Source organism: Amphiprion ocellaris, chromosome 16 (genome assembly GCF_022539595.1).
Source record: "Amphiprion ocellaris isolate individual 3 ecotype Okinawa chromosome 16, ASM2253959v1, whole genome shotgun sequence".
NCBI classification, from domain to species: Eukaryota; Metazoa; Chordata; class Actinopteri; family Pomacentridae; genus Amphiprion; species Amphiprion ocellaris.
In genome coordinates, this window is record NC_072781.1 from 30,320,693 (window position 1) to 30,348,217 (window position 27,525).

At 38.0% G+C, this 27,525-nt stretch overlaps 1 protein-coding gene across 2 annotated transcripts in view; it reads right to left on the bottom strand.

The window, feature by feature from the left end:
• Positions 1-27,525, bottom strand: part of atrnl1a (attractin-like 1a) — a 395,368-nt gene that overhangs the window by 22,413 nt on the left and 345,430 nt on the right. For both annotated transcript variants that reach the window (XM_055018323.1, XM_055018322.1), the window contains one exon: positions 2,603-2,717. In XM_055018323.1, the coding sequence (XP_054874298.1) occupies positions 2,603-2,717 (115 nt within the window). The remainder of the gene's footprint in view (positions 1-2,602; positions 2,718-27,525) is intronic.

Genomic DNA, 27,525 nt, shown 5'->3' on the forward strand with positions numbered 1-27,525 from the left:
TCACTGACAGCCCACAAAGCTGCAGGGGGAGGGAAGGAAAACATGAAGGTAGACTAAACGTATATGAGCGAGCGCTGAGAGGTCGACTGAGGTGGAAGACGAGCTGAAGGAGATGGGCTCGGTGCTGACGCTGCATAAAGGCCTGGGTCGGGCCTGCCAGGGAAGCACTGCTGTTTTTTCGGTGATTTCCGCAGCTGTTCGGTGTTCGGCTGCAGCGACGGGGGGATATCGCGTGTCGCCCGTCTACAGCGCAACATGAGCTCAGTCAGGATGTCTCGTTGAAGGGAACAATTGATCCAACAGCGAGTGTTGGAGGAAAACCAGGCAGGTCCGACCACATCAGACCGACTTCAAGGTGCCATATGTCAGGAGGTTTTCTGAATAATGCATTATTCTGCTGGAAGAACACGCTAGCAGTAAGGACATTCTGCTATCACAATATAAAACATTTAGATTTAAACCACATGCTGTAAACTGATGCAAGCAGGTGGCCTTTTTCTGCTTCTTGGGTTTAAGCAGTGATTTTTCTACAACAATTCATTGCTACAATGTGATTTTTTCCAGTTTATTTGAATACCAGACCGGTTTTATGCGACGTAAACATTCAAAAAGTTGTCTTTAAGCAGGATTTACGCCAGCAGGTGTTCTTTTTGCACAGATTATAGTCACTTACAACCCAACTGCATCCTCAATGCATTCAGAACACAAAACCTCTGAGTGTTCAAGTACAGAATAAACAAAAATGACGGTAAATCCAGCAACAGATTTGTACTTTACTGGCTGACTGACACCGTAAACTTTACGACTTCCTGAGCTATTTGTGCTGGATTCAACATTTAGTGACTGCAAGGGAATGAGCAAAGCGCTGCTGCTCACTTAGTTTCTACTTTTGGATGTACCTGCAGAACAGTGTAGGATTCTTTGTATCAAAGACTCATTAACAGCAGGAACCTTTGGATGGATAAGAGAACAACCTCCACGTTCACCAAGAAGCAGCTCATAGCACAACGTTCTAACATAGAGAGGAACAAACTACTGCTGCAGGTGGAACTAGAAAGTCTCCAAAAGAATGGGAAAACTCATGAAACACCAAGGAGATACTGAGCCGATATGTCAATATGTGTATTTCTTCCTCCTGAAAATCACTCAGCCACAAAAATATTGTGCCTTATATTTGTTTTACTCCAGTAAAACAAGTTTAGAAGTTAGACACTGACACACACCAGCCTATAAGTCAGACAGTGTTTAGATGATGGCGTGCAGGTCCAGTTATGTAAAATGTGATTGATAGTATGACTGGAAAAGTTTTGATCGAGTGTTACACTTTTTTTTAATGCATTTTAATCCACAGGTGGATCTTTAGGTGAAAAACACTTGACTGAAGTGAGGGTCTAAGCTGTTTCTTTTGTATTACAGAATATTTTTTTTACTGTCTTGTGTCATGAACAGGGAGAAAAAAAAAACAAAAAAAAGCCAAGCAGTATTGATTAAATCAGTATTGCGATCCTACTACAAACTGACCGCTGTGGACCACAATTTTTTTAAACATTTCATCCAGAAATCACACAACGACTGAGCAGCCTTGGCGCTCTCTGAGTGCTTTTCTTGTTGTGTATTTACTACAGCTCATTAATACAGAAAAAGTATCTGATTATTCGAATAAGTAATGGAATAACTGGTAGAATGCTGCATTATGAAAATAACTGACAGCTGCAGTCATAAATTAAAGCAATGCAAATTCACGTTAGAGAAAACCTCCACAGATTCAGAGATCATAAGACCCCCTGAGGCCAAAGCTCCACATTTACATTTTAGCATTAAACCGGCGGCACTCTCAAGTTGAAAGAACAAAGTCTTTGCTCTGCCTCGACTGAGGATTTGACCTGCAGGGACTGAAAATGGAACCTTTGGGCCATGAAACAGCTTCTACTGAGCAGGAAACATCAAGACGCTTTTGATGACGCCTTGGATCTCATCACGTTTTAGTGCGTTTACTCGGTTTTTGTTGAAACGCTGGAGCCTGTTGCACATGAAAAAGCTGATGGGAAGCTGCCACGAGGTAACGAGCAGCACAGCTCGCTGCCTCTGGACTCTTTCTGCTTGTAAAAGGATCACACAGCGTCTCTGTGAACCTGCAATAATGGAGACGTGGGATTTTACGGCTCGGAGACAGCTGACAGTTTACAACGACGGCGACGACGGAATGAAAGGAGAGAAATAAACAGTATGACAGTTGATATTTGTTACATTCAATCATATAAAACTGGCATTAGCTGTGCCTGGAGTCTCTCAGTTAAATAGTGTCTGCAGCTGGTCATTATGCACATCTACCTTTTCAGAATCACCAGCACAAAATACGACTGAGGCAGCAGTTTCTTCTCTATGCAAAACCTCTCAGGACTACAATCCGGTTTTTGTTTTACGTATTTAGACATATGGATGTTTAATATCAGTTTTAAGTAAGTTTGAAACTATGCTGATGACACCAAACTGGGCACCAGCCAGAAGAACATACTGCAGATTTTTTTGAAAATAAAAAATACATGATATTGTAAGTTAAACTAGCATGTTCTGTTATTAATGTACTGTGTGTGGATCATACCGGACTGCCCAGGTGGAGGTATCCCAGACGGGACTCTTGGCAGGTAAAGTAGCACCGTCAGAACTCCTGCTCCGCTGCCCCAGCATGGCTCCATAGCGATGGGCTTCGGCACCGACTGCAAACAGAACACATGACAACACAACACAGATGAACAGGTAAGTATGCAACAAGGTAACACTGCACAGAACACTGGTCCACTGTTAAAAAAAAAAAAGATGAAAAATCCTGTAAAAAAAACTGTGAAAAATATATGTTTAAAAATACTGGAATATCTTTAGAAAATCGCAGTAAGTGGTCAAAATAAAGGCAAATATCTGTAAAATACATTTAAAAAAAAAAACATATGTGTTTTTGTTTAGCAGATTTAAATACAGTACACGAGTGAAATGTTAATTAGTGAAATGACTGTAAGCAGATGGAACCAGTGGAACCTGATGGTTCGTTCGTGTCTGCTCCTAGATTAATGAAATAAATGAGAAAGAACATTGATACTCCACCATGGAACGCAGCGGAGATACGTGATGATCAGCGAACCTTTGCCTGTGTGCAACATTATTCAGCAACGGACTTATCGGGATTTATCCATCGGAAATGATACAAGGAACAATTGATTAAATTGTGGGGGTGTTTCTGAGTCCCATCAATTCCCGCCGCCTGCTACATATTTAGGTCATGTGATTCGGTATCCGTACGTAATGTACACATGCATAACACACGCCTGTGCTCAGCGCAAGGTCACTTTTTGATTCAAGAGTTCATCTGTCAGAATTGAGACAAAGACTGAGCAGCCTATTAAAAAGTGTTGCTTGTAAAATTAAAATTTTTTAATGTGGACATACATTTACAGTTTTGGCTTGCTTCTTTACTGTCAACATGCAAATATATATATATATATATATATATATATATATATATATATATATATATATATATATATGTATGTATGTATGTATGTATATATACACGTATATATATATACACACACACACACACATATACATTCATATATACATGATTTTACTAGCTATTTTTTGTAATAAAAAAGAAGAAAAAGCCCTCTACAACTCTGTGGAATTCGGTCAGATTAATCCCCATGATTAATAATCCTGAAGGGTCTCTTTTGAATGTATGAAGTAAGGCAGTATTTTATAAGAGTTTTGTAGGGTTTACATCAATAATGTAAACTTCTCTGGTAAATTCCCATGATAAACAACACTACATAGTCTTAACCACAATACTGAAACTTGTTTGGTTGATTCTTAATGCTGATCATACTCTTTTTATTTACTGAGAAGCTCTTTAGCTCAGCAGCAGATGTTTTATAAATAACAGTGACTTGACAAACTGCACGAAAAGGCGACATTTTATTTATTTACACTGATGTCCTGGTAGATGCTGACAGCAGCAGCAGCAGCAGTGTGTAGGAGTGTTTTGTATACATACATGTGAAGGTACATAATGTTCCTATTCACAGCCAGCAGCCGGTCTATCTGAAGGATGCTGCAGACATCCAGGACTCCTGCTGTGCTGCACAGATCCCCCTGCAGCAGAGCTCCCAGCTGGGGGAAGGAGGCTCACCGGCGGCCTGTGGAGCTCCACCTGCTGCGCTGCTGATGTAGACGGGTAGGAAAGCGTCCTATCTGCCTCTCCAGGTGAGTGTTCACAGGTACATTGTGTATGTTCAATGTCACATCCACAATACTCACTGTATGTGTCCCTATTCATACAGTCCATCAATACAGTCACAGGCTTTCTCAGAAAAAAACCTTCCAGCTCCATCCATCACAGGAGCAGCACATAAACCCTCAGCTCTGCAGTCAAGCTTTATATGTTTATCAAATATATGCACAATAAAAAATTAATGTTTTGTAATAGTTTTAACTGTTTTGTTAAATTACAGATAACTAGTAAAATCACAGAGAAAAAAAGTGTTAACTTACATGTTAAAGCTAAAAAAATCCAACAAAAATGTGCATTTTTACAAATGGAAATTCATTATTTTACAGTAAGACACAAATTACAAACGATATTAGTTTTACTTTATTTAAACATGCAAAATTGTCCCTTTTATACAGATATTTGATATTATTTTCAAGAAAAAATATGTATATTAAGGATTGAAAAATGGTAAATAATTTTTTAACTGTTATTTTAGAGATTTGCCCAGTTTTGTTAGACAACATCTAGTAAAATAAGATTTAAAAAAAAAAAATCTTATTTTACATGCTAACCCTTAAAAAACATAGGACAACTGTTAATAATGTCCACATCAAAAATTTGTATTTTTACAAGAAGTTAATATAATCTATTTGTCATTCTTTTTTTTTTTTTTTTTTACTGTATTTAAATCAGGGGCTGCACAGTGGTGTAGTGGTTAGCACTTTCACCTTGCAGCAAGAAGATCCCTGGTTCACGTCCCGGCTTTCCCGGGATCTTTCTGCATGGAGTTTGCATGTTCTCCCTGTGCATGCGTGGGTTCTCTCCGGGTACTCCGGCTTCCTCCCACAGTCCAAAAATATGCTGAGGTTAATTGATCATTCTAAATTGCCCGTAGGTGTGAATGTGAGAGTGATTGTTTGTCTCTGTATGTAGCCCTGTGACAGACTGGTGACCTGTCTAGGGTGTCCCCTGCCTTCACCTGAGTCAGCTGGGATAGACTCCAGCCCCCCCATGACCCTAGTGAGGATTAAGCGGTGTGTAGATAATGGATGGATGGATGTATTTAAATCAGAAAAATCAACAAAATTATATTATAATATTAAAAATGTATGTTATTTGACATAAAAAGTATGTATAGGTGTACTATAGGTGTACAGGGACTGAAAGTGGTCAAAAAACGTTATTTTACAAAATTTGTTAAATTCCACAGAACATGTAGAAAAGTCACAGTATAAAGGTGTTAAATTATATTTTAACTTAATAACGGAATGCTGTTGTCGGTTTTCTTTGAACGCCTCATGATGTTGACTGTTGTTCTTGAATGCATCACATTGTTATATATTTACCCTGAACACATCACACTGTTGTCTGTTATCTATGAACACCTCATCCTGTCATGCTGTTATCTTTGAATGTATCACACTGTTGTTTGTGTCCATGAATGCATCATGCTGTTGATCCTGAATGCATTAAACTATTGACTTTGACCTTGAACGCATCAATTTGTTTTCTGTTTTCTTTGAATGCCTCCCATTTGTATGTTGACAATGAATATGTCACGTCGCCGTTTGCCCTCCCTGAATGCCTCACACTGTTGACTGTTGTCCCTGAACGCATCACACTGTTGTCGTTGACCATGAACGCCTCACAGTTTTCAAAGCCGTAACTGTAGATAATGTTTACTTTAGAAATCAGTATTTTTATAAACACTAATTTAGTGTTGTGAAATGTCAAAGTAAACTCTTTGCTGTATTTAATTCAGCAAAAATCTTGAATCTAAAATTCTTAAATACAGACCGATGACTGTAAGTCGAAATGTAAACCTAAAATAACCGTCCTGTACGTACAGCGCCACTGGGACTCTCTGTATATTCTGTGCCTTACTGTCAGTATAATGACATCTGATGAGACGGATAATGTTTCATCTGGAAACATGACGAGGAATAGAGTCACTGAGATATTGATCTGGTTTGACCCTCCTGCCACACCGTACCACAGAGGTCACACGGATTCACCCTGTTTAGTTTCTGTGGTCTGGGGGCAGTTAAAGGTGACCAAATATACACATGAAAACCTGAACTTCATCTCTGAAAACTTTCTTTCTTCACATTCTTCCTCTTGACGCTGTCTAAAGTGGATGCAAATATAAAACGCTTATTTGTACAATATACTGCTGTTATTTCCTATATTTCTGCTTTTCTTTGTTTTGATTAAATAAAGCATCTCGACTCTACTTTCACCAACTCTGTCAGCTCCATATTCTAATAACATGCCTGTAATAAACTTTGCAAAGTTACACCTTAAATCAGAGCCAGAAACTGCAAAACAGAGTACAAATCATCCGATTTTTAACTCTCCAACAGTCTTTGAACTAATCACGCGTAAAAATGATCCTAATTGAAGCTTAAAATCATGGTATTTCACCAAAAGCACTTTACTCTACATGTCTCCTTTAAAGCATTTCTAAAAAATAAACACTAGACTAACCAAATTTAGTAAAAAAAAAAAAAAAAAAAAACAACAACCCCAAAACATATAAAAATTCAGCGGTCCATACTGCAACTGATTCAGCTGCAGGCTGTAAATTGTAAAAACACTTTTCCAACAGTCCTTAAATTAATTATGCATGAAAATTAACCAAAATATCAGCTTCAAATTGTGATATTTCATCAAAATCACTTTATTCTACATGTCTTAGTTTAATATTAACTGATGTCGCCTCGACCAACAGTCACGTGATAAAAATTTAAGGACTGCAGGCTGTGACAAAAACTGCAAAACCACTTTTCCAACAGTTCCTAAACTAATCATGTGTGATTGATTTAAGGACTAATCATGGATGATTAATCCAAATACAAGCTAAAAGTTGTGATATTTCATCAAAATCACTTTATTCTACATGTCTCCTTTAAAATGTAGCTATAAATAAACACGAGACAAACCAAATTTAGTAAAAAAACGTTTTTTTAAAAAAGTGTGTTCCTCAGCGAAACAATGAACAATCCACATGACGACACTCCCAGCAAACCACTTGGGGGAAAAAAATGTTGCTTGACCTCACAGCAGAAAACAGAGTTGGAATCATTAGTTGAGTTCTGCTCCACCAACACACTAAATGTTAATATTTGATATTATTTAAGTTTGTCAGTATTTTTTAAGCACTAAAAACAGTAATTCTGTAAATAACTGCCTGATGTACTGATACTGAACACAACTTCAGATTTTTCTCTCTTGATTAAGTTTTTTTTGTGGTAAATATGGAAGAATTTTGAATCTTTGGCATAATATTGTTGAAATTTCACTTGTTTTTCTTAAGAAATTTCAGTTTGTTCATAACGTTTTGCAAAAAGAAGAAAGTTCATTAAACGTGAGCATTTTTTTTTGCACTAAAACAAAGGGAAATATTTGAAGTTGTCGTTATTCATAGGTCATTATGCTGTGATTTTACCGGTCCAGTCCATCTAGATCAAAATGGACTGTATGTGGCTCCCGAACTAAAATGAGTTTGACACCCCTGGATTGAAGTATGACCCTTTCACAACGTGTCTGAAACTTCTCCTCGAGTTTCTGGGTGACAAGTTTCAAGTTTGTGATATGCCAAAAACAAACGGAGACGTCGGTAGAGACATGCTTCCTTGAAAATATAACTGAAAATGTAGTTTAGATGCATAGGAATGTCATTTTGCTGTAGACAGATTTGCTGAATCAGGCCTTAATGAGCTAAAAGAACACAGTTATTGACACATTGACTAAAATATCTCAAAAACAGTCAAATTATTTTCAGAAAAACAAAAGACACTGAAGATTATTAAATATTAAACACACAAACTCTGATTCTAGAATAAAACGTTGCGGTAGAAATGGTCATCGCACAGCACAACTCTGTCAAACTGCATAAACAGAACAGGCCTCTGTGGAAAAAAAAAAAAACACCATTTGTGCTCAATAACAGCAAAATAAAGCTTGGAATATTCGATCAGTGAGGGTGACCTTCAGCTCTGAGGGCTTCAGATTTCACAACATTTGGAAAACGGATCAAATAATCACATTGAGCAGCGTGTTAAACTCATGCACGGAGTAATTAGAGGACAACACAGAGTCTCTGTAGCGACTTAACACGGCACTCGGACCACCTTGGCACAAACAGCAGCGACACTCGCACACATGCAAACATCCCCTCCAGTGCTAATAGGTTTAAGTGCTGGAGCGTACAGCGTAATTAGAGGCTGGAGGCTCCTCTGTTTGTTTAGTGTTTTCAGAGTGTCAGGAAATGATGAATTCCCCGCTAACTACACACACACACACACACACACACACACACACACACACACACACACACACACACACACACACACACACACACACACACACACACACACACACACACACACACACACACACACACACACACACACACACACACACACACACACACACACACACACACACACACACACTCAGAAACCGACCAACCAGCAACCAGAACTTCCTATTAGCGAACGCTCTTCCTGCTGATTGAGACGACGCTCAGACAAAACGGTGAGTCAGAGTTTGGTGTTTTTTCGTCAGCAGCGAAACGGGAGAGAAAAGCAATGACACATAATGAACAACAGGTGTTTGTTAGCGCTGCAAATTGTGAACGTGTCTCGTTTGTGTTGTTGCAAAATACACTCAACACGTCTCGGTCATTAGCAGCTTGTGTTGGTGCTCTCATTTACTTACTGGCTTATGTTTGAAACTAAAGCAACAGCAGCTGGCTTCAGGTTGGAGTTTGTACAGTTCTGACCCGCTAACTTCTGTGATCTGAGATCCACAAAAACCACAAAGTAATGTTTGCATTGCGGCCCGTTTACGAGACGCCATTTCCTCCAGGAAATGACCGCTGAGTGGGGAGTAAAAGATCATTAATGAAAAACTGAAGATACATGCAGAGTCAAGCAAAGGCCATTTAATGACATCTGTTCCAGTCTCTGGCTAGTGGAGTAGATACTCTAGTATTAAAAAAAAAAATAAACTGTGATTCTTGTACAACTCTGTATTTTGTTTTCTTCCCCCTTCAATATTACTTAGTCTCACTTAAAAAATGAGATATACTTGAGGATACCTGAAAAGCATATTTTGTGCATGTACTGGGTAAGTTTAAACATCTTCATCCAGCCAGTTTCCTGCAGAAACGTGCACCTCCCTGCTTTTCTACAGCGATTTAACCTCTACAGCAGGGTGTCAAACTCATTTTAGTTCAGGGGCCACATTCAGTCCAGTTTGATCTCCAGTGGGCCGAACCGGTAAAATAACAGCATTATAACCTATAAATAACCACAACTCCAAATGTTTCCTTTTAGTGCAAAAAAAGTACATTCTGAAAATATTCCCATTTAAGGAATTTTGCTTTTAAAAAACATTTTGAACAACCTGAAATTTGACATAGTCACAGGTATCTGGAACTGAATGATCTAGTATTTTACTTTATGATCAAAATGACAAAAGTCAGACAAGAAAAGAAAAAAAACAACAAAAGCAAGACAAAATGTTACAAAATGAGACGCAAAATGACAAAACAAGACACAAAACGACAAGAAATGAGGCAGACGACATGAAACAAAACAAAAAAGAGAAAAAAAATTAGACGGAAAAGTTACAAAGTGACAAAAAAAATGAACAAAGAAAAATACACAAATGACACAAACAAGACCAAAAATGCTAAAAGCGAGAAACAAAATGAGAAAAAGCAGACAAACAACACAAACGAGACACAAAAACCCCCACAAAACGACACAAATGATACACAAAACGACAAATAAAGGTAAACACAAAATGACAAAGTACGACAAAAAACACAAGCGAGACAAAAAGGAAACACAAAATGACAGAAACATGAGACAAATGACAAAAGTCAGACAAAAACAAGACAAAACATTACAAAAATGAGGCATAAAACAACAAAAGAACAATGAACAATCTAGTATTTACTTTATGATCAAAACAACTTGTCATGGTCTAGAAATTATTTTAAATTTATAGTTTATTTAAATTTACAATCTGCAGTTAATGTCTTCTCTGTACTTTTTACACTGTACAAAGTCGTCCCATGGGCCGGATTGGACCCTCTGGCGAGCCGGTTTTGGCCCACTGGCCTCATGTTTGACGCCTCTGCTCGACAGGACAACTGCTACAGGAATAAAACTCTCCCTGCTTGGTGAGTTTACACCAATGAACCCACTGGTCAATACTTCAAACATTGTTGTTGGAGAACATTTCAATTAGCAGCTCGGCCTTCAACACGTCACACACCCGACTGTTTGATATCAGTGGTTCGTAACAGGCTGCTCTGCAAAAAAACAAGACGTGTGTGTGTTCCTGAACGCAGCATGTGTTTGTGTGGGAGTGTAGTCGTGTAGCTCAGTGTGTTTCTGAGAGAGAGAACGTAAATGATGAAGCAGCGTAAGAGCTTTCTCTGGCTCCATTCCCGAACTAATCAAGGTAAGTGAGAGGAAAAAAGAGAGAGCGAGGGATGAGAGAGGCAGACATGAAGCCGACTAGCAGCAGCAGCAGCAGCAGGGTGGAGTCCAGGTGGTCGTTGAAGTCGGCGGTAAAATCCTGCTGAGCTGTGTGTCCACTTTAAAAGCCTCCTCAGCTGACAGCAGCTAAGTGGAGCTGCAGGGTCCAGAGGTTCTGACCTGGCAGAGTGAAAAATCAGGGTCTCCTTTTATTTAGATCTCAAATATCAAGTGTCACTGAAGCCCAGGGAACACTTTCTGCTGACTGTGTGCGATGGTGGAATTGGCTGCTTGGCAATACTGAGCAATTTAGGTCCTTCAGTCTATAAAGAATCACTGGAAATGAGCCAGAACGGTGGTTGATTTAGCTGCTCAGCATCGCAGCTTTGAGGCTTTTTAAAAACATACTTCTATTTTTACATTTCTCAGACATGGTTTATGAAATTTGAGTTGAAATGTGGATATTTTCTTTGTTCACCTAAACTAACTATCTTCACTCTAACCCTTCCAGTTTTTGTGTCACTACAAAATAATTTTGAGCTCAAAAAATGAATTTCTACACAATATATACTGTTCCAGCATCAACTACTGCAATGTGCGCACTTGCAACAGTAAAAATCAGACAATTTAACACCAAACATTTATGAAACCACTTTTCTTGCAGCTTGATACAAACAGAAAGCTCACATAGTTCTTATTTTCCAGTTTGTCTGATATTTTTTTTCAGATTTAAAGGTTCTTAAATGAGTTTATAAATATTATTATTTATTTACAAGACATGCAGCCTCCACATATGTAGAGAAAATGAGCAAGAAAACAAGAGAGAAACCTTAAAAAGAAGAACATGTATTGCTTAATTAACTAAACCTCTTTAATTACTAACCTCTCTGTAACTGTATATTTCACAAACCTTTGTTTATTCTACTCTGACAAAACTGTTTCCTCTGAGATGAATTAAGTTGATCTTATCTTCCCTTGTCAATTAATGAAATATTAATCCTGATTTTGGCCACTCTAAAATAAATGATCAGTATTGATGGTGATAATGATGCCTAAAATTCTCCACTCATATAAAAAAACATGTAGATACAATAATTTGGTTTGAACTTGGTTAAATTTGACATTAAAACACCTCATTACCATCGTTTTAAAGTGCAAACCCATCTGAACTGAATGGAGACTAGAGGCTTCTCTGAGTGCAGAAAGATCCGAAACAGTCAAAAATGTCATTATGTAGCTTTTCTGTGAAGATCCACTCTTCTACCAAATCACAAACATTTTCATCCACCAACAACCTGAAAACCTGCACAGGTTGTGACTGTACAAACAGTTTTCCCTCTGAATAAAAGGAAAAAGAACATTTTGCTTGCTCTTAAGAATTAGTAAATGTCACAGGTAGACAAACAAAGATCTCCTTTATGCGCTAGCTTCTACTCTTCAGTCGATCTGAAAGGGGATTAAATGTCAGAGCTTCTTGCTGCTTCCATTTCTACTGTTAATGTGTTCACACGTCTCTGATAACAAACGTGTTAACCTGAAGATCTCAGCATCACTGGAGAGTCGCAGCAAATGACACATAGTGTGCGTAGGTGAAGTAAAGGATAACTCTTTTCTTTATCCTTTTGCTCCCGTGTGCGTCAACATACTTCAGTTGTGCAGAAAGAAGAAAATAACTCTGGTCACGTCATGTGCCGGCTGGAAAACAAACAAAATTTTTTTCTCCTCCTTCCACAAAACGAACAGAAAAAGAAAAATTCAGACAAGGTCACTTTATGCTGCACTTTCCTTTCGAGTCCATTTCTGTCTGTTTGTCTTCTGTCTTTCATTTGTCAAAAATAACAACAGAGAAAAGTCTAAGACGTTTGCAGCAGAAAGCGAGGTCATCCAACAAAGTGTCACTCTCACCTCTCTGCTGCTTTCATCTCCTCTCAGCTTCCTTTTCTGCTTTCACCCTCATCTCCTCTCCTTGTCTCTTCTACTCGCTTCAAACAAACCGCTGCTGCAACCGTCGTCTCATTTTTGCCTCTGGACGAACAAAGCGGTCAACGGAGCAGCGTTTAGAGGTGGAGGGGACCGAAGGCGGAGGAAACGGAGCTTAAACTTTATCTGCCTCGGAACGTTTCTTCTATCATTTTTTGCTGTGAAGCTGTTTTTCTTCTTCTCTCACAGCTTTCGTCCAAATTTCTATTCTGGCCGCGGCACAGTGAAAATCACAGGCGTGGTAAATTGCAAATTCCTAATCCAATCTTCCAAATAAACAAGTAAGTAACCGGTGGACAGCAAGCGCCGCAAGAAAATACAATCTAGTCTTGAGAGGAGGAAAATAAGGCAAGAGTTGTTTTAAATGAGCCGCTGATAGAGAGCAAAAAAGTCTATAAAGATATCAGAATATCTTCAAAATGTGCTAAATTCAGACGAGTTAAAGTATAAAAGAGAGAAAAAGGTCACATATAAAAGCCTTTAGATTGTAATTTTCAGTTTTTATCGCTATTTGTCTGTTTGTTAATAAGCAGGAAATCATAACTTTATCTTTTATGCATTCCAACAAACCGTTCTGCTAAAGCCTCCTCAGCATTTTCTTCAAACATTTCCACCATTACCACCTTTCGATATCACATTTTTCTTTCCGGGTGACTGGCCTCTGTGACGGGTCTCTGCACCGGGAGAATGAGGTTGGGGTGACAGGTTATTGCCTCATGAAATTCAGCTACAGGGGATGATTTTATCAAGGAGGCTCTCAAAGAAAAGAAAGAAAAAACACATCCTCTGCAACAAGGAGGAGCAAGTATGTCACTATTTATGGAGATACAGTAATTTAACATTCTTGAAAAAGGGTTTTATGCAACTTTTTAATCCAACCCATCTAAAACCCATCAAAAAAAAGTGTTTCGCACAAAACCTGACAACATAGGATCTACTTCTACATTAAGAAGAGGGTTTTTTGTTGCATATTTTGAGGAAGTTTGCATGATGCAAATTGGCAGTATTTTTCAGAGATACTTGTAAAATTTAGAGATGAAGTATGTTACAAAAATCTATTGAAATAAAATAGTCTAATTAGTCAGAAATAGGGGGGAAAGGGTTATGCAGTTAGGGAATAAGCACATTCTGCTATTTATCACCTCTGTGCAAGAACACACTATTTATTACACTGTACACTTACGCTCACAAATGCACATTTTACATTTATGCTTATAGTGTTTCTGCTTATATTTTTATGACATATTCCACTACTTGCGTTGATCTATATGTTTTGTATTGTTTATATTTCTGACTTCCAGTAGGAGCAACTCTTTAAAGTAAGCAATTTCCCCTCTGGAGTCGATAAAGTATTTCTGATCCCGATTCTGTGCATGAATATATATATATATATATATATATATATATATATATATATATATATATATATATATATATATATATATATATATATATATATATATATAAAAAATACAATTTTAATATTTCTGAGTAGCAGCGTGACTATAAAGTTTTTTTTTTTCTTGCTAATGATTGCTATTTTTGCATTTGATAAAAAGGCAGAAGAGCGAAAAAAAAGAATCGAAAATTAAGGTTAGAGATCAGCAAAGATAGAGAAATAGAAAATGTAGAGTTCAGAACAGAAGTGGAGTCAAGAAGCAGATAACAGAAATAGCTGGAATTGGGTTAGACGGTTCATTCAGGTCTTTGTTTTGTTTAAAAGAAAAGTTGTGAGGTCAGCGAGGTTGACATTTTAAACTGGAGAGTTTCAACACTCTGTGATGTCTCTGAAAACTCAGATTCGTTTCTTCTGAACTGTCCAGATATCTCTAAGAAATAAATTCCAACTGATTCAAAACACTACAGCATGAGGTGTGAAATTAAAATCTTTCTCTTCATATAAAAACCCCTGAAAGGTCAAACTTCTTACAGACCATTTTGTCCCAGTAGAGCTCCTCTAACTGCAGGATTACTTCTAGTTTCCAGCCTCCTCTGCTGTGGAATCAGCTCCCGGTTTGGGTTCAGGAGGCAGAAACTTTCTTTTTTGATAAAGAATACAGTTTGGACATCTCTTAGTTATGCTTCTATAAACAGGACTGCTGGGGGACTTCCCACAATGCCCTCCTCTGCTCTCCTCTCTTAATTTCCCTCTTCATACATTTAAATACCACTATTGAATTTCATTAACTTTGCCTCTTCTCTCATCTGTAGTTTATATTTTATCCTCTCTGCAGGTATCTCTTACATACATTTGTGATCTGCAGTTATTATTAGTGTTTCTATCTGTTATTCTACTCTCTTTCCGGTTTAACCTCACCCTAACTGGTCGAGGCAGATGCCCGCCCTCCCTGAACCTGGTACTGCAAGTTTTTATTCATTCCACTGTCACCATAGAGTTTGCTCTTCATATTATAATATTGCAAAGTATCCACCTTATATGTGAATGGTCTTGAGGCAGTGAATTGTAAGTACAAAATAAATAATTAAATGGAATGAAATCACAAATCGAGATCCTTTCACTTTCCCATTTTACAGCCAACCCATCTACTACTCATCCTATGGAGGAAAACAATCCCAAAATTGGAGGACATTTTATATCCCATTCATCAAATTTCAAATAATCCATGTACAAAATACTAAAACATGCAGTTGTTGTGTAAATGTACTTGTCCTGAGACCAAATCTAAAAACAAAGAGAAAAGAATGTTTGAAAATATTTTTAAAATACTAAATTAATCTGGAGTTCTCCCTAAAATGCCATTTTTTCTCTTGTCCCACCCCCCCGATGACCAAAGTGAGTCTCAAATCAAACTGTTTTTGTACATTTTTTTTCATTGATGTCTCTTGTAATTGTGGGGACATTTTTAAAAATCAATATAATGTTTTAAATGATAATTATCATACATGGAACATGTGTCCCACAATAACCCTGTTAGCATAACCTTTTTAGCTGGTAGAAGAAGAAGAAAACAGTGAATCACATGAAACGCTGGAATTAACATCAGTTTTCTACAAGAATGGATAGAGCAAAGCTATGTCCTCTCTTCTATTTTTCATCACATTGTCAGCCTTGATTGAATGTCTCACTCTACCTCATATTATCAGGATCAGACTAATTATTTGGACTGTTTTCCATCAGTCAGTTTGTCCTCTTGGTCAGCAGTAACAGCAGCTAAATATCTAGCTTCTACTGCTGAGAAAAAGATCACATTAGCATGGATTAGCAACCCTGTTACTGTGATTAGAGTAGGGTTAGCAAACAACAGAAAACATGGAATAAAAATGCTACCATTGATGTGGAAGCTGAGCCAATCAAGCCTTTAATAGTTTATTACTTATTGATGGATATGTAGCAGAAAAGTATAAAAGAGAAGGTTTATTTTCAAAAAAAATGTGAAGCCCAAATGTCCTCCAATTCTGGAACATGTATCTATCTACTTGTACACCAGCCAGCTAGTATTTTACTATATTATTGCTCTATCCATTGCACTGCATTGCTTGTTCCTTAGTGTCTTTGTCTTTTTTGTTTTTCTATGTTGCCTTGCATGCTTGCACTGGGGTCTGACAGAAACAGCATTTCAATACTGTCCATGTCCTGTGCATACATAATAAAACTGACTTTGATTTATTCTGGAGAAGCTCAGGGTTTGTGTGAGGTTTATTTAAAAGATCCCCAAAATCACATCATTTTCTTCAGTGGTCTTTCGCTCGCCCGCTACACTATAAATCCAGAAATGAGGAATATTAAATATGCAGCAGGAACCATCTCTCATCCAAAAGGTCTGGGGTTGATGTGAGACGTTACTTGGAAAAAAAGGATGTTTAACGGCTGAACGTGCAAACTAAAAGACTGGCAGCGAGGTAACAACTCCCACACCAATTACCAGACAGTATAATTTAATAAAGTGGCTGCAGGTCGGAGGGTAAACACACACAGAGAAATGCATAATGACAGTTTGTCCTCCTCTCCTCAGCCCCACATCACTTTCTCAGTTCCACTTTCCTCTCGTTGTCCATTACAATCCTCCCTGTCGGACCTCTCCATCTTCACCATTGCCTCCATCACTCTCCCTCTATCTTCTCGCTCTGTCACTTCGTCTCTGCACTCCTGCCCATCTCATTTCACTCTTCTTGTCTGCAGAGAACATTCTCTCAAACTGACATTATCAAGACGCTGCCGAACAGAAGGCTGGATAGCTTCCTACAGGCTTCGTCTACGTCGCAGCGAGCACAGATTCAGTGATTCTCAGGTTGAAAGACATCTAAGTGTCAAGGTTAGAGCTGAACCAAACTTAAAAGTTTAAACTTAATTCCAGGTTAAATAGCAAACATACACTCACCAGCCACTTTATTAGGTACACCTGTTCAACTGCTAGTTAGCACAAATAGCTAATCAGCCAATCACATGGCCACAACTCAGTGCATTTAGGCACATAGACGTGGTCAAGACAACTTACTGAAGTTCAAACCGAGCATCAGAATGGGGCAGAAAGGGGATTTAATTGACCTTGAACATGGCATGGTTGTTGGTGTCAGACGGGCTGGTCTAAGTATTTCACAAACTGCTGATCTATGGGGATTTTCACACATAACCAACTGTAGGGTTTACAGAGAATGGTCCCAAATACAGAAAATATCCAGTGAGCTGTGTGGACCAAAATGCTTTGTTGATGTGAGCAGTGAGAGGAGAATAGGCAGACTGGTTGGAGATGACAGAAAGGCAACAGTAACTCAAATAACCACTGTTTACAACCAAGTAATGCAGAATACCATCTCTGAACGCACAACAACCTTAGAGAAGATGGACTACAGCAGCAGAAGACCACACACCGGGTGTCACTCCTGTCAGCTAAGAACAGAAAATTGAGGCTACAATTCACACAGACTGACCAAAATTGGAAAAATGTCCTTAGTCTGATGAGTCTCCATTTCAGCTGCGACATTCAGATGGTCCCAATTTGGCATAAACAACATGAAACATGAAAGCATGAATCCATAAAATTAGAAAAGTTACGCAAAAAACCAACAAAAAGATCAAAAATGAATAGAGACAAAAAACAAGAAAAAGTTGAAAATTACAAAAAATTGATGAAAAATTACAACAAAGAAACTGAAAACGACAAATAATGAGACAAAGAGCAACAAAAGAGATTGAAAATGACAAAAAATGAGACGGGGAAACAAAGAGATTGAAAATGACAAAAAATGAGACAAAAAACAACAAAAACAGATTGAAAACGACCAAACAAATAAGACAGAAACAACATGAAAGCATGGATCCATCCTGTCTTGTGTGAACGGTTCAGGCTGCCAGTGGTGTGATGGTGTGGAGGATATTTTCTTGGAACATTCTGGACCCCTTAATGCCAACTGAGCATGGTCTAAATGCCACAGCCTACCTGAGTATTGCTGCTAACCATGTCCATCCCTTTATGACCACAGTGGACCATCTTCTGGTGCTACTTCCAGCAGGATAATGCTCCATGTCACAAAGCTCAAATCATCTCAAACTGGTTTCTTGAACATGACAATGAGTTCTCTGTACTCCAGTGGGCTCCACAGTCACCAGATCTTAATCCAATAGAACCTTTGGGATGTGGTGGAATTGGAGAAAATCTGCAGCAACTGTGTGATGCTATCATGTCAATATGGACCAAAATGTCCGAGGAATGTTTCTTTGTTGAAAGTTTCCACAAAGAATTAAGGCAGTTCTGAAGGCACAAGGGGGTTCAACCTTTTACTAGCAAGTTGTACCTAATAGAGAAGCCAGTGAGTGTATGTGCATCTACACCAACAGTACATTCATCTAGCAGTCAAATAAGGCTTTATCCAAATGCTTTCTAACAAGAGGAGAAAAAAAAATACCTGCATTAGAACTCAACTATCAGGTCCATCTCTTGAAAAAAAAAACAAAAAAAACATCTTATCTTTGTTCATATCAACAAAAGCCTTGGGCACAATCTGAGTGAGCAGCAGGATCTTTGCTACGCCGATTGTCTGGATGTTACACTTCTAATACTTCTCTCTTCAAAGCAAAAGCCGACACGTGTAAAGAGGCAGCGAAATGTAAGCTGACAGAATTCTATCGAATCTGAAACCGGCTTTGAATGTAAATCCGATCCCTTTATCTTGAATCGCTTATCGGATCTACTCGGGTTTAGCTCTCTGCATTTGCAAGTAATAAAACCGCACATAAAGATTCGCTTGAGATACAATCACAATCACCAGTGTTGGCTGAGAAGGCTGGAAATCAGTGTCTGTGTTAGAATTGCTTTTGAAAAATAAGCTTGCTCATTTATTTATGTAAAAAAAAGGGGACAATTTATATGTCCAGGGCAAAATATCTCACCCTGAAAGAGAATTTAAACTTTTGATTTATTGGGACTCACTCCCTCTCTATATGGACTTTTCTCTTTGCAAATGACTCCAAGTTAGTATTTGAATAGAAAGGAGGTCATAACTTGGAATTTCTTCAAGACTATTTGCTGACACCAACTCTGTAATCTGACAAAATGATCTCATATCAAACATCCAACAGACTGTGCAAAGGAGAAAAATCATACAGTGAAATGCTGTCAAAAGATACACCAGTTATCTAACCTCTAATATATATTTAAACATGAAACTGTTTGGAACTCTGGCCATTTTTTGCTCCTGCCACATTTTTCCTGTCGTTAGTCAAGGCATACTATTTAAATCTAAGCTGAAAATAATATTTCATCAAAAATCTCTTTATTCTAAATGTCTTGTTTAAATATTTCCAAAATGGAAACCATTTATGAAACCAGATTCTGGAAACAACAAATAAATCCTGTGATCCTCAGTGCAACTGTGAAGCCATCAGTGACTCAGCGGCATCCAACAGTCACGGAACATAAATTCTGGGATTTAGGCTGAACTGCAGGCAGTGTTTCCCCAAATTTGTGAGAAATAAACCGATTTCATGAACCTAATTTACTAAAAAAACAAAAAGTTGACATTCCTGAGCAAAGCTAGAAAGCAATGAGAGATTCAACTGCAGCCAACTGTCACATGACAAAAATTCAGGGACTTTTTGGCTGAACTGCAGGCAGTGTTTACACAGAGCAGATAGGAAATAAGTGTGGAAACAGATTACAAATGTAAATAGAGAAATATATGCAACATGTGGAGTCACCATTATTTTTTCTGCAGTGATGATACCTGTAGGCACATGCTGATACCAGTTTTTTTTTTTTAAAAATCATTTTTGTCAAAAAAATAGTGGAAAAAAAATCAATATTCAATTTTTTAAAAACTCCAAATTTTTTCCTTTGTTTTTGTGCAAAAAAAACATTCTGAAAAGGTTCACATTTTTTTTACAAGTCATTATGAACAATCTGAAATTTCTTCAGAAAAAGAAGTGCAAATTCAAAAATATTATGTCTCAGTTAACCATTTACACATTACAACTTACAGATCACAGTGTGTCTACAAAGACACAAAACATTTAGTCATCCAGAACTGAACAATATAGTATTTTACTTTATGATCAAAACAACTAAAATCAGACAAAAAACAAAAAAAACAAGATAAAATATTACAAGAATGAGACACAAAATGACAATAACGAGACACAAAATGACAAAAATAATGGACAAACGATACAAGTGAGACAAAAAAAAAGAACAATGCGAGTGAGACAAAAAGGAAACACAAAATGACAAAAATCAGAAACAAAACAACAAAACATGAGACAAACAACAAAAGTCAGACAAAAAACAACAAAAACAAGACAAAATAATTTATACCTCTGCAAGCTTAATTTTACATGCTGGCGAACTCCCTGACTGTTATGATGACCTCATCTTTCTGTTGTTAAATGTACAATTTTTGTTGTTTTTGTATTGTAAAGGCAAAAATATAAATATAAAAATAAAGTATTAAAAAAAACCAAGACAAAATATTACAAAAATGGCCCACAAAATGACAAAAATGAGACACAAAACAACAAAAGTGAGAAACAAAATGACCAAAAAAAATGGACAAATGACACTAGCGAGACCAAAAAGGAAATGCAAAACGGCAAAAATGAGACACAAAATGAGAAAAATGAGACACATAATGACAAAACAACAACGAGCAATATAGTATTTTACTTTATGATCAAAATAACTTGTCATGGTCTAGAAATTATTTTAAATTTATGGTTTAACAAATTTGCAATTTTCAGTTAATGTCTTCTCTGTAGTTCTTCCACTTTACAAAGTCGTCCACATGGCCACATACTTGACACCCCTGATTTATAGCATTATAAATTTGTTATACTGCACCGTAACATTTGAGTTCTCTCTCCTTCGTAGTTGTTCTGTTTCCATAGAGATGCAGGACTTAAAAATGAGTCAACAGTGAGTAAAAATGTCACAGGAGAAAAGAAAAAAATACAAACAAAAAACGCCAGAAACTGCTTTGGGTTCAGAGGGTTGAAGTAACATATCAGTAGCCTTAGGATGAAAATCAGAACAACTACTAGCCTAATTCAAAATCTATGCAGTCATCGCTAGTTTGCACAAAATGCGTTCTGGGTGTTCTTGATAAAACAGGTGAAGGAAGAGCATTTCTGGTCATTTGATTTGCACACAAAAGAATCCAGATACCTGCTAGTGAGGGATTTCATTTTGAGGGAAAAAACCCCACAAACATCCGAAGGTTATATGAGGTCATGAATCATCGCTTCTCCCCTCTTTCCCACCTCCCCCTCTTCCTCCCTCATCCTCCCCGGTGGCATTTTAAGTGGCTTTAAATCGACACAAAGGGCTCAGTGCTGGATTGAGGGGGGCTTTGAACACACCGTAACCCCGGCCTGGCCTCCCTGTCCGACACATCTCAGAGCAGCCGACACACCGATACACAAAGCCTCGCTCTATGACCCCCGAGGTGTGGAGAGTGCCCCCCTGTCGCGTCCTCCTTAGCCGATTAGGCCGCCCATGCATGTCCACCCCCGCGGGGCAGAAAATTGTCGTGTCCAATCCTCTCTCCATCCAAACCCCCGTTTTCCATTTCCTCCTCACTCTGCCTGTCTGTATCTGTCGCTGCTCTCTCCGGGGAGTCGGCTGGACCGAAAAGAAAAGGGTGGCAATCAGGGAGCCAGACAGATTGTGTGTCTGGGTGTGAGTTTGACGTGATACTCTACTTTAGACGGAAGTATCACTATGTGTGTGCGTTTACAAAACAAGGCCATATCAGGATTTATCATCTTTCTGCCAGAGAGGTCCACACAGTTTGTAGGAAACACAAGTTAACTCAGAGTACAAATATACTCTGTTCACTGCTCATTAATTAGTGCAGCATCTTGTTACAACCAGCGACGGTGTTCTCTGTCTATCTGTGGATGTTTGGGTCTATTTTAATTACCCGCCGCATTATTTCGGACAGAGCCTGACAGTTCTTACAGATTTTCATATTTTATATATTTGCACATCTCCTACTGTACTTTAAAAATGTCTCATTTTGTGAATGCATTGACAGGATTCAGCTTAATTCCATTTGTACACTGTGTAATGGCAATAAAGCTGCTTCTTCTTCCTCTTCTATTGCCATTTCTTCATTATCCTCTTCGTCATGTTCTTCTACTTCATTATCTGTTCTTCATCACTAGCTTCTTTTTTGTCATCTTTATCATCATTATTTACCTCCTAATTTCTCTAGTTCATTATCTTCTTCTACTTCTTCATTGTCAACATCATCTTCATCATCAATATCATCTTATTGTCATAATGTTCTTTTTCTATTACTTCTTCCTCTACTTATCTTCTTCTTCATCGCCAATATCATCTTCTTCGCCAATATCTTCATCATCATCATCATCTTCTTCTTTGTCATTATCTTCTTTTCTACTTCTTTTTCATTATCTTCTTCTACTTCATTATCTTCTTCTGCTTGTTATTTTCTTCGACTTTTTCTTCTTCATTCTTATTCTACTTCTGTATTCTTCTTCTTATTCATTATCTTCTTCTACTTTTTCATTATCTTCTTCTACTTCTTCCACTTCATTACTTTCTTCATCATTATCTTCTTCTTTTTCATAATTTTTTTTCTTCTTTTTTGTAAATATCTTCTTCCTCTTGCACTTCTTCATTTGCATTTTCTTCGCCATTATCTTTGTCATTATCTTCTTTATTATCTACCTTTTCTTCATTATCCTCTTGCATTTCTTCTTCTGTTTCATTATCTTCTTTAACTTCTTTTTCATCATTATTATCTTCTTTGTCTTTATCATCATCTTCATTATCTTCTTTGTCATTTCCCTCTTCATCTTCTTCTTCATCTTCAAATTCTAGTCAGATTTCCAACAAATCTGTTTGAGATTAGTTCCATGCTTCTTGCTTTAACTTGACACCCTCTGAGGAAGCGATAGGCTGCTTTCTGATAATAAACTCTGTGTTCGCTACAATTTGTGCTCAGCTTTCGATGTTCTCCAGTGTTGGAAGGACAACTCAGAGATGTTTCCCGCATGTTTAATTTCTATCTTTTTAATTAGACACATTTTGACAGGTCACAGTTAAAGCTGATATAATTTGAATCCTGAGCCGAGCAGAGGAATCAGAGCATTATGCAACGCTCAGAGTCATCCTGCCAAGAGTTCCAACACACTGTCTGTCTGAGGCTCTAAGTAGCTCATCATCCGGCTGATTATCCAGTGGAAAAGGTCTCACAGAGAGTCACTGCTCTCAGTCAGTTTTGCTTTTCTGATGCTGACAGCTGCTTCAGGGAGTCAAATCAGCGACAGTTAGGAACAAAAACCTGTTACTTTGACCTCTGGGCCGTGGATAAACATTCATATGCCAGCTTGCAAGTGTTTTCTCACATGATGATCACACAGATTAATGTCTTCTGTCAGTTATATTACTGTAGAAGACTGACAGGAGCAGTTTATTCTTTAGTGAGTATAACAAAGCTCATATTGCTAAAAGTACTAGTACTGCAGAACTACAATTTTAACCCCTCGACCCCTATTGTCGTGAATTTGCAACATACCGCTTTCATTCAGACTGCAGCTGAGATAGCGTATCCATTCCCCCATTGCTGGTTTGTGCATATTCAATATGTTCCTCGGAACCTTTTGCAAGCACTGGTTTATTGTAGGAACGGTCGGAGTGGAACCTAATTATTATATATCTGTTATTATTATTATGTATCTCTTCTATGTGTAATACATAAATTAACAATCTCCACTTATTTTAGCATCAGCTGGAAAGCAAGAAGACACAAAAAAATGTTTTGCATTTAATTGTAAAAAAAATTCAGGCATCAAGGAGTTAACATTACTGATTTTATGGAGTTTCATTTATAGATCCCTCATATTCGTACGCTTTATTGTGCTGCTGTGATTAAATTGGAATTTTAAAAAAATGCTTTGCAAATTTTTTTGAAAGAAAGAAAAGACGGCAACAGATCTCTCCAAATTGTGCTCAAACCATGTTTGCTTTTAATCATCCTTGATTCATGACTTAATTTGACTCCACTGCTGGCTAACTGAACTGGCACCTGTGTAAAGTCCCAAAACCAACCATAAATATAAATGTTATAAAATCATTTTATGAATGTACCTACTAATTGGTAATTGCAAAATAGATTAAATTTGATGCAAGAAGCTAAAGAAAAACCAAGCAAGAAGTTCCTTCATCACAGAGATGGCCAAAAACCAAATAGTTACTCTAACAGACTTTCTGAAGTCATTTGCAGAGATGTGGGAATTAGAAGAGACAGACATCTCAACCGCACTCCATAAATGGCAGGATAGGATCTAGTCTTGAATTAAAAGGCATGTTTGGAGTTTACCAAAGATCATTAAATGGGACTCTGAGTGCTTGATGAAAAAGTTTCAGTGGTCTGATGAGTAAAAATTTAAACTGCACCACAATATCTGTTAAACTATATACACTTCTCATAACTTGCTAATACCATCCCTATAGTGAAGCACGGTGGTGGCAGCATCATGCAATGAGGATGAGCAGCAGGGAAGGGAGGAAGGGTCAGAAGGATCAATTGAAAAGGGGTCCATGAAGGGAATTTGCAACAGATTGGACATGGCCTTTCATTGCAAACACGTCTCTCGAGGTGACTTGAACCCCACAAAACACCTGCAGAAAGACCTGAAACTGGCAGTTCACTGAAGCTCCCCTTCCAATGTACCGGAGCTTGAGAGGATCTGCCAGGAAGAATGGGATAAACCATCCAAATTCAGATGTGCAAAGCTTATAGAGACGGTTAAGAAGACTGGAAGCTGTAGCTGCTTCTACAAAGTCCAGAATTACGGTTCTGAATGAGATGAGATTTCAGGTTTGGATTTCTAATACATTTGCAGAACTCTTTAAAAAAAACATGGTTTCACTTTGCCATTATGGATTATATAGAGAGCAGATTGTTGGGCAAAATTGGACATTTTAACCATCTGTTTTGAAGCTATAGTGCAAGAAAATGTCCCAAATTAATACGTATGTAAAGAGAACATTTCTGATATTTGGATTTAAGATGTCGTCTTTAAGACGTCGCTTTTCAAAAGTTACCCAAGTGCTTCACAAGGCAGCAAAATAAAGCAGACAAATTGCACAATTATCAGGTTTAAAAGACTGATAAAAACCCAACAGTATCAAAAAAGATGAAAATAGTATTGAAAGGAATAAAAAAAACTGATTTGACTCTCCAATAAAAGTATGTTTGGTGGATGATTTGTGGATCATTTCAGAACCTCGGGGCCTTGATCCAGACCCCTGGAACAAACAAAATACTTCTGTCCAAAGCTTTTAAAGTGCATAACAGTGCAATAAAGGTGAAATCCAAGCTAAAAAATACAAAGAGCCAGTGTGATTGTGTCTTTTGTTAGCAGCCAGATAAAAAATTACTATTTTTATGGATAAAAATTGACTTTTATGTTGGTTGCAACTTCCATTTGAAGATTCAGTTTCAAAAACAACAATTTAGTCTTGTTCAAGAGTGACAAAACAACTGGACTCTTTGTTTTGGACGAAACAATGCACAGAAAATGTCACTGTCACAAGATTTATCGGTGTAATTTGGGCCTCTAGCACCCTATGATTGACTGAATTCCCCAGTTACATCTAAAAACTGAGCCATGCTGCACATCGCTGACGACCTCTGACTTTTACAGAAACGACAGAGTGAACATACACTGCTGCTGTGGTCCTTCCTTCCTCGTGGCGTTTGACAGGGAGCTGCTTCCTTTTAAAGAATAAAACAAGAGTGCCGTTTGCCATTTACATTTGGATTCGCCGGTAGCGGAGGGGAGCAGGCTGACGTGTTTGAGGTACTTCTAAGAAAAGACAAAATCCCTTCCAGCTTTGAGAGTGAGAGGAGATTTTCCGGCACAAAGTGGTATCTTTATCCCTACAATCAGACAGATCCAACAGGAGATACGCTGTGCCACATCCCTTCCCCTCCTCCTCCTTTTTTTCCCTTTTAGTTCTTCTTTTCTCCCCATAAAAGCTGTGCCTCGTGTCTCGTAAACAGTTTGTTGTCACTTACAGATAAACAAGTAAACAGTGTTCTGTTGTCTCCGACAGCCTGCGGCATTATCCTAACAACTGCACACTTTCACATCTAAAATGCATGAACACACTGGCACACTGAGTGGTTCAAATACGGAGAAGTAAAAAGAGAAGATGCTGACGAATAGAGGAAACGAGGGAAGGATGTAAGGAAGGAAAGGTGATGTGGTGGTGAAGAGAGGAACACAAGAAGAAAAGGGGAGGAAAGAAGGAATGATATGAAAGGAAAGGAGGAGACGAAGAGATGAAAACAGACGGTAGCAAAGGATTTAAAGAAAGAAGTGGAGATGAGGGAAGTAAATAAGGAAAGGAGGGAAAGTGGGAGGAAGCCAGTAGAGAGGAAACAAGGACAGCACGGGAAGAAGGAAACGAGGCGAAAAAGTGAACAGAGAAAAGATAACAAGAAGATGAATGAAAAGGAGTAAAGGCAAGGAAACAAGGAGACAAAAAGACAAGCTGAGAAATGATGAGGAAAGAAGACAGAAAAAAGTAGAGATGAGATGAAAACAGATGATAGCAAATCAATCAAAAAGAGGAGATGAGAAGAGGAAGGATGGGAAGGAGGTGAGAAGGAGAAAGACAAAAGGGCAAGGAAGCAAGGAAACTAAAGGACCAGCAGTATATAATGAGGAAAGAAGGGATGATAAAAACAGAAAAGAGACAGAAAAAAGTAGAGTAAATGAGATGAGGAAAGTCTGTAGGTGAGAGGAAGCTAGTTGACAGGAAACAAGGAAAGGATGAGGAAATGGAGGCAAGTAGATAGAAAAAAATAGGAGACAATGAGGCAAAAAAACATGGAGATGAAATGATAGAGAAATGAATGCATGAAAACAAGGAGGACAGAGGAGGAAGGAAGGGATGGTATGAAAGGAAACGGAAAGAGGAGATGAAAACACATGAGGGAAGGTGGGAGGAAGCCAGGGAAGGAGGCGAGGACGTGAATGGAGAAAAGAACACAAGATGAAAGTAAAACAGAAAAAGATGAGTTTAAAGATGAGAACACAAAAGAACAAGCAGAGAAATTAAGAGAAAATGAGATGAAAACAGGTGACAGCAAAGGAATCAAAAAAAGGGGGAGATGAGGAAAGTAAATAAGGAAAGGTGGGAGGAAGCAAGTAGAGAGGAAACAACGGAAGGAAGGGAAGAAGGAAATGAGGCGAGTAAGTGTATGTAAAAATGAGATGAAAGTAAAAAGCAGTGAGAGCAAGGGATGAAAGAAGAGGAGAGGAAGCAAGGAGGTGAGAAAAGGAGAGAAGGCGAG